The sequence below is a fragment of the Prunus avium genome, chromosome 3, assembly GCF_965620075.1.
Source record: "Prunus avium chromosome 3, drPruAviu1.hap1.1, whole genome shotgun sequence".
Classification (NCBI taxonomy): Eukaryota; Viridiplantae; Streptophyta; class Magnoliopsida; order Rosales; family Rosaceae; genus Prunus; species Prunus avium.
The window spans coordinates 40,804,740-40,818,067 of record NC_142286.1 but is presented as its reverse complement, the minus strand read 5'-3'; the positions used below and the strand labels follow the sequence as shown (position 1 = coordinate 40,818,067).

The 13,328-nt window shown below is 38.0% G+C and overlaps 1 protein-coding gene across 3 annotated transcripts; it reads right to left on the bottom strand.

The window, feature by feature from the left end:
• Positions 1–3,385: 3,385 nt before the first annotated feature.
• On the bottom strand, positions 3,386–6,550 carry LOC110764444 (calcium-dependent mitochondrial ATP-magnesium/phosphate carrier protein 2-like). 3 transcript variants are annotated; one of them, XM_021967426.2, is made up of 5 exons: positions 6,090–6,548; positions 5,300–5,806; positions 4,170–4,958; positions 3,963–4,053; positions 3,386–3,861 (listed from the first exon to the last, which is right to left on the bottom strand). In XM_021967426.2, exons 2-5 carry the CDS (start codon positions 5,727–5,729, stop codon positions 3,684–3,686), a joined length of 1,488 nt encoding a protein of 495 aa, XP_021823118.1. In that variant the 5' UTR covers positions 5,730–5,806; positions 6,090–6,548; the 3' UTR covers positions 3,386–3,683. The 3 variants fall into 3 exon arrangements, with proteins under 3 accessions (XP_021823118.1, XP_021823117.1, XP_021823119.1); XM_021967425.2 differs by having other exon boundaries at positions 5,300–5,802; XM_021967427.2 differs by having other exon boundaries at positions 3,692–3,861; positions 3,977–4,053; positions 5,300–6,550.
• Positions 6,551–13,328: the final 6,778 nt, after the last annotated feature.

The window sequence follows — 13,328 nt, the reverse complement described above, 5'->3', positions numbered from 1 at the left end:
ACAAGTTTTTCTCTTAATTACTTTTCATTTGTTGAGCTGATACAGATTTCTTTGGTATCATGCATGATGATTAAACATCTTCTCCCTCTTTAATTGCTACACTACACTTGACAACAAACGTGCTTAATTACCCCTCAAAACCCGGTTTTAGAATTCATTCATGCATGTAATGTGAGCCAAATTCCCCTATTAGTATCTGTGCCTGCCTCTCATGCAGATGCAGCATAAAACACAAGGCACCGAATTAAGGTTATTAGTTCCAATCTCTTGGACCACATGTGTCCAAGAGATTGTGGTCACCCACCGTTGGATATTAATCTAACGGTTTAAAAAAGTTTCTTAAAAGGAGTGCAAGAATGAGTGAATCGTTGAATTTACATCCAACGGTTAGTGACCACAAATCTCTTAGACCCCTGGAGTCCAAGAGATTGGGACTAGTAAAGTTACTAAACACATGAATTATATATATGTACTAATGCGCCTTTTTCCACTCCACGAGCATTACTTTGTATGATGGGTAAGCTAAGCATGAAGCAACTTTTTGGCTTTAATGTGGAAATTTTTTAAAAGGGGAACTTAAAAGCATGCATGCATGATTTGACTTCTAACTTTCTAATCTAACATTTAGGGCTTGTTTGAGAATGCTTCTTCAGGAAGCACTTTTGCTCATAAGCGCTTCTAAGCGTTTTTATTATATAGTTGTTGAAAATCTCATTAAAAAATCTAAGTGCTTCCTGAAGAAGCACATGGCAGGTGCTTATCCAGAAAGCACTTCTAAATTTTTCTGCCAAACGTTGTCAGAAGTGCTTTCGGTTGTCCAAAAGTGATTTTAACCCTTCCAGAAGCACCCCAAACAAGCCCTTACTATATTCTATTAAAAAGTTGTTAAGTGATAGTAAATAATATGTTTTAAATTTGGCTTGAAAGAAGGAAAGTGATCATACAAAACTTATCTTAAAGGCTAAAGCTTAAGAGAAAATGATAGACCAAGCTTCCCTCGTAGCTAGTCAAAAGTATCCTTTATTTTCCTTAGCTTTAAGCCTTCTTTTTTTTTTTTTTCTGGGTAAAATAGCTTTAAGCCTTTAGCTTTAGCTAATTTTTTTAACACCACCAGACTATTTATTTTATTTTTTTTGTATTACTTTAAAATTAAATGGGAATTATTGAAGAATATTTTCAGCCCAAAAAAAGAAAAAAGAATAAGCCCATTCCTCATTAAATTTAAATGTGACAATGACATGATCTGATCCCCACATGCATGCCGACATTCATGTTGCGTATACCGGATCACATGCTAAGTAAGAACATGAGCTAGACCAAATGCAAAATGAATCGATGAATGATTTTTCAATATTTGTAATATTTTTATAGGTCATCATGATTCAATTATTTTATTTATATTTTCAGAATAAATTAATGCTCTAATATAAATTAAAATTACTGTATTAATTATTGACCAGAGAAATAAATTATCTCTCAGTTGGTGATACCTCGGTTGGTCCTTAATTAAACAGACATAATTTGACTAATGCAGATATTAGAAGTTGCATCACCCATGTCCATGTGGGAGCCTGCACCTCACTCTCAACATTCAACATTCATTTATATATCCATCTTTCACAAGTACCAAAACTGCAAATTCACCGGCTCAAAGAAAAGATGGTTCTGATTTTAATCGGATATTACAAACAAGGATGAATAGCAGAAAAATACTAAACAAATTAAACAAATGGCGTCATAATTATAATTATATATTGATGATTGTATTCACTATATATAATTATATAGCATTGGAATTTTCAGTGACGTTGCTGGCAAAACTGAATAGCTTCCAATCAAATCAAAGGCATTGATTCTTTTCCGCTGCGCTTGTGTGCATCTGCTTTAATTTGGCATCGATTCTGATTCATCTTCTTTCACTACAACAAAATGTCTTTTGTCTGGAAAGAAAAAAATAAGTCGGGACATGTCTATTCCGACAACATTTGTCGGTAAATGTCTATTCCGACAAATATTTGACAGGACAGTGAGTTTTCCCGACAAATATTACATTGGTCGGGAAAGTGTATTTTTTTGGGTAGTGTTTCTATGTAAAATAATGCTTATTAAGAATATGAGGCACCTTCTATGCTACTGATCTCTATTTATACAGTATAAATATAAATGTGCATGTCATAATTAAGTAATCGAGAACGCTGATCTAAAGCAAATGATTTTATTTCTCTAGCTAGTCTTTAATTATACCCAAAAACGCAAAAGATTTGATCCATGCACATGAATGAATGAATTGATGCATGTATGTATCGTCAACTACTTCTTCCAGTCAAGGTTAATATTAAGACTCCCCACCCCAATGCCAAACCAAAGATTGAAAACACGTGAGGCTGGTATGGAGCCCTTCTTTTTCCCCATAGTCATGAAGAAAAGAATAATCCACGACTTCCCTCGTGGCGCGTTGATTAGATAAACATCTGATGCAGCATTTATTTCTGTATTCTATTATGTATTTATTTGATATAAATATTAGTAAGGCGTGTACTTGAGTCAAGTGTATTTGGACGCACTCCGTGGAATTTCATAATCTCATGGCAAAGGACATTTGTTTAAAGGCAGGACACAAATGACAAAACCATTGCATAAATATAGACCTGAAAGGGAAACAAAAAAGAAGAAGAATAGCGTAAAATCAGCATGCCCCATGGCTATCGTATTAGCCTAAAATAACTTCAACTTCTCAACCACTTAAGCTACAAATTTTGTATAAAAATCGCTTAAACTAGTTGATCAGTTGTAAATCCAAGGGAATGCCGTTTGTTGCCTAGCAAAAGTGGGCCAACACAATCTCCCCACTAACAGTGGCTTTGACATCATAAAACTAGGCTAAGGCCTAATCCAATTTCCCTGCCCAAAATATTTGAGTACCAATTGTGAACTCAAATTGGGCTGCAAACCTTTCCAGTGGTGTCTTGTAACCAACAACAGAAAATCGTACCATAATCGCATGTCCTGAATATCCATGAAGAACCAGGTAGCAGTATTTTCATATCAGGAGTAGGAGATGGAATGATAAAGATTTCAAACTAGAACACAAGGAACACACAACTATACAGAAGAAAGGTCTGACTGCTGATTTGAATCCCAAATATAGATACACAGATGTCTAACAAACAACACTAACAAATACTAGGTGTTAACCAAGGCAAGGCATCCAGCTGCCACTCAACTCAAGCAAGAACGGGATTGCAGTTTCCCAGCCTGATCAATGAAACCCTGAAATGGCACAAATGGCTTCTTAAACCTACCATTTAGCTAGCTAGCAGCGGGTGACAGCAGTCTTTAAAAACCACCCTAATCAGTAACAAAAAATTTACATAAAATGGGCAAATGGTTATAACTTATACAATATGCTCAAGTTACACTATGCTTTTTTCAGTGTTACAACACAACAATGCCCCATTGCATATGCATATAAGGCTTAATATAAGTTTTGGGACACCCCAAATTTACGGACAAGCCAATTTTGCCCGTTTAAGAAATCTAATGCTAGCACTATTATTCATGCTATGACTCAAAAAAAAAATGATTTGATCTATTCAATTAGGAACCTTATTCAACATCTTTATCACGATACCATTGTCAATGTGTCAACTCTATAGTCAATTATTTGGAGCTGCATAATGCTTTTATCCCAGATCCAAACTCTTTTTCATGGACTCATAAACCATATAAGTAATACTTGCAGATGGAACTACTTTAAGGAGATTCGGAAATATTCCTTTGTAGAATCCCCTTAGCCCTTCATGTTGGAAGGTTCTCCTGAATACATCACCCATTCCTTTATATGCAGTGTGTGCTTGCATTCTGAAAACAAGTAGCAGAATTAGTGTCTGTTTCAAGACACTAACTTGAAACAAGTATCATAAAAATCAATGCATCAAGATATCGTTATTTCCAAAATGCACCTTGTCCTGACAACCTGCAATGGGTACACACATGTTGCACCAAGAGCTCCTGATACAGTCCCACATCCCAATTGCACAAGAGGACCAGGTTCTACAAATAAAATAAATAAAATAAACAATACAGCATATAGCAGAATGACAGAATTGGGGCAAGACAATAATTAAAGGATGAGGAAAAGCAAGCTAATTTACAAATGAACTCCTTACCACCGTCATGCAGAATATATTTCTTGGACATATCTTTCAAGGTTTCATAAGCAGCAAGATCAATGCCAGCATAAGGGACAATCCCAAGCAGAGATGGAACAAGGCCCCTATAAAATGCCCGGGATCCCTCCTGAACCCATATTTCTCTAGACAGAGTTCCAAGACTTGGAATTCTTCCACCTTCGCCAGCATAAGTTTGGATTCGTGTTTTAACAAGATCCATGGGATAAATAACAGTTTGTGCCACAGCACCTGCTAAGCCACCAGAAACAAGGCGAGTTGCAGTGCCAATATTAGCCTGATCTTCTTCACCATTGGCATGGACAATAAAATTTTTCAGCATTTCATAAGTGTGGAACCTGATGGCACTTTCAGGAGCCACCTTCAAGACATTTAAACCATTGCCACGGAAAAAGCCCAATAATCCCCCTTCTCTAAATATGTCCCTTATTGCTGGCATAATGCGAGCTTGTTTTGTTTGTACTTGCAAAACAACCTTTAAACGATCAAGAGGAGCGGTAGCTGTACGTGATGTTGCTCCTGCTACTGCCCCAGCAATCAAATATCTGCTTGCATGGACATGCTTACTGATGACCTCTGGGATTACAGTCTGCTCCCCAATATCAACAAGGCATACCCTCTCCAAATAATGATAAATATTCTCGATGGTTGCCTCATGAGGGAAAAGCAGAAGAAAATCTCTCCATTCTTCAAATGTTATAACACCATTATTATCCTTATCAACACGCTCAACAAAACGCGCGAGTTCCTCATCATCAATTTCAATTCCTGCAAAAGAGGGGCTGGTGTGGCTTATAGAAGGAAAACAATGCACCAAAGGAAAAAAAAAATTGTGACAAGAGTTATATTTGAAGTCTTAAGGGATACGATAAGTTCATAGAAAACAAAAAACACTGATAAACTGAATTATACAATCAGAGAATGATAGTGGCTATTTACAGGCTTGGCTAGACGGACGTCTTTAAATTTAAGAAGCACAAACAATCAAACAAGTAGATGAAAGGCTTAGTCATGAAAGCTTGAAGGAATGAAGATATAGTAAAAATGAAGAGTAGCAACAGCAGTAGTAGTAGTAGCAGTAACAGAGTCAGTCAATTGCATGGAAATACCTGCCCTTACAAGTGCATCCCAGAGCTCTTCAGGGAGAATGCAACCATTATGTTCGACATCTATGGCTTGAAAGATGCAATAGAGCTCGAGCTCTTTATCATCCATGTAGCGCTTAAATTCTTGGTAATCGACACGGCCATCTTGATTGGCATCGCAGACATTCAACAAATCCTTGGCATACTTGTACTCGGAGGGTATCTGGAGGGCAGAGAGGGCAGCCTCAATCAGGGTGTAGTCCAAATAGCCAATACTTGCGGTGTCAAAGAAGTTAAAGAGACTACGAATTCTGAGCTCCCTCTGTTCCTTGGTTTCTCCCAGGGCCAAAAGCACATGATCCATGGACACAGGGCCACCCTTCGTAACGGGATTGCACCCGTTTCTTCGGCCTGCCTTTTCCTTGCTTTGCATTGCCTCCTTCTCCATTGGCATAACAACTAAACAACACTACTTGTACGTCTATGTCCTTCAATCTCTATCTCTCTCTCTCTCTCCCTCACTCACTCTGTCTAATGGAAAGGAAACTTAAATTAAATACCCAATACATATGTATTTCATCGTTTAGTAATAGTATTCGTATATAGCTATTATTTCTATTACTCTATTATTCTTCTACGGTTTAGTTGAGTAAATTATCAAACCTTAGAACCGGCGAAATGCAGTTAAGTCGCACAGAAAGGATGAGGAAAACAAATTCGAATTTTATGGAATTGAAGAATCAAAATTACATGCATAAATCGAAAAAGATTTAGGTCTAGAAACATATCCAACGCGAAGACGACTGAGAATTACCGAGTAGGAAGGCAGAGACGAATTTTCAATGCAGAGGTGAAGGCCCTACGCTACGCCGAATGTGCATAATCGACCGGACCTCATTGCTCTTCTTCAGATGGCCGGGGATTGTCAGCAGCAATATCAGGAAAGAAGAAGCTGCCCATCACCATCACACCCTCAGATATCATACGATTTTGTTTCGTGTGTACTCCAAAATTCTACTTTTCCTTCTCGCTAATAAAAACAATTACAAAAATAAAAATGAAACGAAAATGTGATTGTAATCAAAATCAGCCAGACGAAGAACAGGAGGTTGCTAGTGCAGGGCCAGAGAGGATATAGGATTTTTTATTTTCCTGATAAATTTTCTATTTGCTCTTTCCTGAAAAGAATTCTTTAATTTCTTGGGTGTCCACTGTAGCGTCAGTTTTACGCTTAGAGCATCCCAACGAAGTTGTCAAATACAAAATTCTAAATTTGAATTTCATCTCCCCTGCAGCAATTTGACATATAATTTCCTAACCCCCAACCCCTGATATGTCAAAAATTAATATTTTATATTCTTTTCTTTTGTAATATCTAATATTTTTAGCTTCTTTGTTACTTTAGTTTTATTCAGAGATTTTACCGTTCAAATAGTATTACTCTATGTTTACGCCCAAAAAAGATATAATTCTATTACCTTTCACACAAAATAATTATGTATTCTGTAAAAACTCGTTAATCTTTTAAATATAGCTATTGTGCTGGTAAATTCTTTCTTCTTTCTACAAAACTAACGTTATCCAAGACAACCAATTCAATTATGTCACAAGGAGTTTATAGGATTTTTCGATGTATTTTTTACATTTTTATTATATTTATTACGAAATTTAAAAGCTAAATAATAGAAAAATAATAATAAATTAAAGAAAATGGCACGCGGCAGCTGCATGTGCCATCAGTTTTTGTGACGTGTGTCAGTTTTTCTTGGGTAATTCATTTTACACTTTACGTTGAAATATGGATGTGATTAACCAAGGTGGTTGGTGTGAGTGGTTCGGCACTCTCATTCCTTAAGAGAGGTCAGGGGTTCGATCCTTGCTCTCGTACGGAGTCACCACTTTGGCCAACACTTTACCCCTTACAGGCCAACCCGGTGTGAGTGGGGATTAGTCTGGGTTGTGGTTAAGGCTTAAAGGTGCCACCCATAGTTGGGGCCCATCCAGGACCACCTCATGGTTTAGACCCAAAAAAAAAAATATGGATGTGATTCAATGGTGTATTCAATTAGGATTTTAATAAATTATTTTATGATAAATAAGTTATGTGGTTGTTTGGGCCCAAATTTGGTGCGCCTGGTCCAGAGATAAAAACCAACATCATTTTGGGCTGCTAATCTGGACCTAAAAATGACGCCCTCAGCCCATCAAACGCGCCCAGCCCATTAAACAAAATAAACAGGCCAAAGCAATATCACTTGGCCCAAAGGAACAAATTGACCGTCTCAAGAAGAAACTTGGGCCTCGAAAGAAGCCAAAACAGGTTTGAGCCAAAGGAACAAATGGGCTTGGCAACTTTTAAAAAGAGAAAAGCCCACAAAAGGAACAGACTCATGTGTGACTTGGAAAAGTCAATAACTTCGGCTGAAATTAAAGATTGAGCAGGGGCAAGTATAAAGAAGGATGTCTCTGAAAAAACTCTGTTGCCAGGAGATCAAACTCCGTTTTAATTATTCAAAAGATATTTTCCTATTTCAGAGAAGACACCATTCTCAAGAGATAAGCAGACTCAGCCTCTGTGAAAAGAAGATAAGCGGGAAACATGGAACTGTTCAAAAACTGAGAACTTACCATCTCAAAACTTCAGACTCTTGCAAAAGCAGTTGAAAAAGAAGAAGAGCATGGCACCCCATCAAAATACAGAAAAATGGTCACTTCAGGAACTGATCGTTGAGTGTTTGCTTGCCAAAAATGGATTGAACCCCCTTCTTTCTCTTTTAAAAATTAAAGATCTTTTGAGATTATTTGCCGCCCAATATTAAAAGAATCAAAACTCCCACTCAAGAACATTTCTTATATATATGAGAGAGGGTGAACAGAGCAAGAGGCAATCAACACAACCAAAAACTCAGTCAAAAGACAAACACTCAAAATGATCACTTGATCACAAGAATTCCAAACAAAGTTTAACAGACCCAGAGTCTGAAGCATTTCAATATTCAAAAGCTTTTTCAACAAGCTTGCAAAATCATCCTACCTTTCCTAGCAAAGATAGTTAGAATACTGCTTCTTATTTGAATCCCAGTTCACAAATCAACAATAACGAGATTTCTCTCGTTACAAATTTGGTTCAGCAAAACCCAAGACAAGCAGAGTTTGAGTGTTTCTCAAATACGAAAACCTCAACAAATTTATGGAGAGCCCTGACTAAGCAGCACAGGTACCACAGTACACCTCCAGCTCACGTCCAGTCACTTCTGTCCCTTTCAGACCGGAGAAATCCCAGTTCTGCCCGTCCAAAAGCCTTCCAGGGCTTGAAATGAATTAAAGCTCTGCCAAATTCAAACTTGGTATCGATTTGCAACTGAAGCCTAGCAGTTGAAGCTGTTAAGAGTCCAATCCAGCATAAACACATCCAGTCCAGCCCAGAACAGAGGCAACTACCCAGGCAGAAATGGAAGCACAGCACTCCTCTTATCTTTGCATAGTTAGTTTTTCCTTTTTGAGCCTTGTAAAGGGGAGTTCTGCCTGAAATTAGTTCAATCTGTTACCATCTACTCTGGCCAGAACTACCGATTTTATATTGAGAAAAATCATAAAGTCCTTACTTGTCTAAGGCATAGAAAAGAACTTACTTGGGAGATATTCCTCACCCAAATTCACAATCGTTTTGTTTAGAGTCAATAGCTTGGGGCGCAAGTTATCCTTACTCTCAAAGTCTGTTATGATTGAAAAATTGCTAACCGTGGCACGCTCAACACATAAAGAAAGTTAATTTATTGACCAAACCAAGGTCTTTGAATTAATGGAGAACTTTACCCTACCATCACAGGAAACAAATCAAAACGGGTGAACAGTGGTATTCAATTAAGACTTTTAAATAATTTAAATAAGTCTTGTGGTATTTTATTAAGACTATTATATTTTTTAAAGAGTGCTGCTATTTCCACTCACCTGTCTTATTTTTCCACCCACCTTATCTTCAGAATTTTAAAGACAAATTTAGCCTTTTGTAAAATGACTTCTAAGGACTTCGTCTCCCCACCAACAAACAAGTATTAACTTTTAATAAAATTAAAAACTAAAACTAATTATTTAAATTATAAATAATAATAATAAATAAATAAAACCTAGCAGGCACCAAAGCTCCTTACCTAGCCACCCGATCCTACCCCGCCGGCGGTGACCCCCTCCCCTCTTGCCGCTGATAAATCCTCATTTCCTCTCTATCTCTTTATATCTTTCTATCTCTTTGTCTCTCTCTCTCTCTTTCTCTATGTGCCGATCCAGATTTGGATCCCAAGATCTATGTGTAAATAATGAGTAACAAAAACAGCAACTGGTGGTCCAAACAACTATCAGAAGAGATCATGTAATTGATTGATTCTACAACGAAACTACGAGACAGACTATGTTGTTGGGGTTTTGAAGAAGCGCAAGATGGGTGTTATTCTTGCCGAAGGCTTGAAGATGAGATTGACTATGTTGTTGGGGTTTTGAGTTTGGGGCAGAAAATGGTAGAGATTGACTATGCTATTCTCATGGACCATGGTCCTTCATCTGTAAATTGTTCATTGTTAGTTAGCTTTATGAGGTAGTTTAAATATAGTCATCTCTGATGATCTACATGTATCTGTTTTACTATATATTTAGGTTAATAATGCTGATCTACATGGCCTCTGCAATGATTGATCTCTGTTGGGGTCTTTTTCCGTTAGAAGGCTCGTCCGGGCTTGTTGATTCTCGAACCGCCTTAGAGTGGTGGATTAAGCCTTCGTTGCCCCTTTTTCTGAGTTAGCGAGGACTAGGCCCAAAGCATCCCGAGGGAAAAGCATGTCCCAGGGGGTACTCTGTTCTTCTTCCAGCGGCTGTGTGTTTGATGTTGACGTTCCAGCTACGAAAAGTTGAAAATGACTTGCTGATGTAGATCTGAGATTATATTAGCTTGACATGAGAGTTTGGAGTGTGGGAGCTAAAGATTCACAAGTTTAGCAAATGAGAATGCATGTGCTTGGCTTGGTGTTGGATATGCTTGAGTTTGGGGTGTTGATGATTTGTTATTTGTGGCTATGGCTATGGCTATGGCTATGGGGATTTAAGAGTTTCAAGAGGAGGATGGGAGGAAAAGCTTAAGGCTTGAAGGCTATGGTATTTATAGCTTGGAAGGGTATGAGGAGGAAGGAAAATATTGGTTGTGATGGTTGAGGAATAGCTGGGATGACTGCTAGAATGCTTGTAGTAGTCAAAGGGAGAAAGGAAAGTGGTTCGAGGGTTGTTGGGGTGCTTGAGCAACCAAGAGGTGTTGGTCGATGGCTGCTGGGATGCTTGCAGCAGCCAAAGGATGAAGGTTGATGGCTTGGATGGCCGCTGGAACGCTTGCAGCGGCTGAAATGAGGAAGGAAGATGAGTTCTCATGGTTGCTGAGAAGCTTGCAGCCACCAAGAGAAAACTGATTTTGCTCAGCAAATGCCTCTTAATTTATAGAGGGTGGGGGTTTTCCTTTATTTCCAATAGGCAAAGAGAGGCGCTGGAACCAGCCTATTTACAATGGGTAAAAGGGAGCGATGGGGCATGCTATTTTCCAACATGCGAAGCTAGGTACCATAAACTAATTATTTCCTATGGGTAAAAGGAAGCGCTGGAAATGGCCTATTTCCAGCGGGTAATAGGGAGTGCTGAAAAAGGCTTGTTTTCAACGGGTAATAGGAAGTGCTGGAAAAGGCTTGTTTCCAATAGGTAAAGCTAGGTATTTGGAAAATGACTATTTCCTATGGATAAAAGGAAATGCTTGGAGAATATCTCATTTGCTTACCCACATTGGAGAACTCTAAGTAATGGGCTTGGACTTTGGTGCTCTCAAGTAGCTAGCCCAAAGTCTCCATTATCCAAGGGCTTCCGTGGGCCTTGTGGACCTCTGTAACCTTCCACACCACAATCCCTCATGCAAGCCCCGTAAACCACATGACTTGGGTTCATGTGAGCTTGATAAGTGATTGATATATGAAAAATGTATTATTGGCTTCGCATGGCATGAACACTATTATTTATTTAATGAATTAATTCCTAAAATACAGCTTGGATTAATGCATGACCAACATTATATTTTTTATATCGGGCCTTAAATGTCTTTGGGCTTCTCGTAACTTTTTTGGGCCTCAACAATCTCATGCCAGCTTTTACCTTCATTCTTGCTGTCATCACTGGGTAAATATACAATTACTGTCCCAAATTGATGAATATATTTTCTTTTTATGATAAATATGTTTGGGTTTTTAGGATGGAAATTCTAGATTTGAGAATTACCAGTAGACATGCCAAGTGTATAGGCACAGCGGTATCAATCTCAGGGGCAAAGTGCTTCTGGCGAGCACAGGGAGGTTGCTGCTGGCGAGGTTGGGGTGGCTGACTAGGTTGGGTGGGTGGGGGAACTTTGGTTGCCTTTATTTAATACTAACTTCATAAATATGAGAATTTGCTTGAATAATTAAAGGGTATTTTAGGAATAATGGTGGGTGGAAAGATAGGATTGTGTTTTTTCAAATTTATATAATGGGTGGGAAGATAAGGTGGGTGGGGAAATATGACAATGAGGTGGAAATAGCAGCACTCTTTTTAAAAGAGAGTCGTGAAATCTATTAGTATTCAATCAAGACTTTAAATAAGTAACAAAAAGTCTTATGGTATTCCAACACTTGCTAATTTCGCATGATTTTTTAAAATGTGAAATTGTGTGGAATTTTTTAGTGGGAGGTATAAATACCAAGCTCTATATCAAATCCCACTCTAACCCATCAAACTTTTCCCGTGGGATTTTTTTTTCTTGTTCGTTCCTCACCTTGACCTAGAGTCCTAGACCCAAGCAGTTGTGCAGCCATGGTGACCAAACCACCAATGACAACCACTGGGTATAAGTAATGTTCTTTCCTCACCTTTCCTCACATGATGACCAAACCACCAATACAGAGAGCTACCTACTATTGGGGTAGCCACGACCTTCCTTCAATCCCCATCTCCTTCTGTGTTGCATAATCTTGTGAATTCTCCATCACCTTCAACCCCCATTTAAACAGTATAAATTTGTTGTTGTTTCTCTTAGAATTGAAACGAACAAGCTTCTAACATATGTGGAGCAACACACATTTGTTCAACACAATGTCCCAAAGGGCGCGGCTGACTCTAGTTTATAATGTTAAAATAGATTTTGATACAAACAAAGGATTTTGACAAATGTGAGAAGTAAAAGCATTGAAATTGTTGGCATTGATTGATGTGATGTACTGTATATAATGAGTTCTCAATCACCTCATCATAATCAAACCCACATTTTATTATCCTCCCATGGATCTTCCTTCCAACACTCAGATCACCATATCCCGAACAAGCTCTCCAAATGGAAGGGAATATAAACTTATTCATGCTGGTTACATGGTGTAACATTTTGTGATAGAGTGAAATGGCTTCTTGAAAGTAGTGATTCCACACAAGGCACTTCATAAGCACACCACATGAAATCATCTAGGTTTGGGAAGGTTTCAAAAGCTTGAGTTGAGGATTGGAGGGACCCGTTTGGGCATAAGATTCGATGAGTTTGGTGGAAGCTTGTGGGTCCTTGTGGAAACCTGAAACTTCGAGGTGGGCATGGAGTCTACTTGCAAAATCCATACAAAAGTGCAAGGGTGGGCTGCCAAGAGTGAAGGTTGGCTTTGTGGCTGTCGGGCTGAGGGAAGAAAGAGAAGTGGGCTGGTGGGCTGCCAAGATAAAAGACATGGAGGTAGTAAGAGTTTTTTTGTTTTTTGTTCCTATTCTCTTAAGAACTTGTAATTAATTTTGAATATTATTTCTTATTTTTTACATTTTTTTTATTGATAAAGATATAAAAACAATGAAATAATATTAGCATTTCATTTTTATGGGTCTATTTTTTCTAAAACAATCTTATGTTGACCTCGGAAGAAATCCATGTGGTCCTTTCAAATCTTATAAATCCTACCATAAAAATCTTTAAAATCCATAAGTAAAAAATCTTGATTAAAGAAACACATAAGTAAAATCCTAT

Excerpts from the sequence above, each read along its gene's own strand:
- LOC110764444 (XM_021967426.2), bottom strand. The coding sequence starts at position 5,729 with ATGCCAATGGAGAAGGAGGCAATGCAAAGCAAGGAAAAGGCAGGCCGA. Across the intron at positions 4,959-5,299 it reads GGATGCACTTGTAAGGGCAG|GAATTGAAATTGATGATGAG; the intron begins GTATTTCCATGC and ends CCTCTTTTGCAG. Across the intron at positions 4,054-4,169 it reads ATATATTCTGCATGACGGTG|AACCTGGTCCTCTTGTGCAA; the intron begins GTAAGGAGTTCA and ends TTTTATTTGTAG.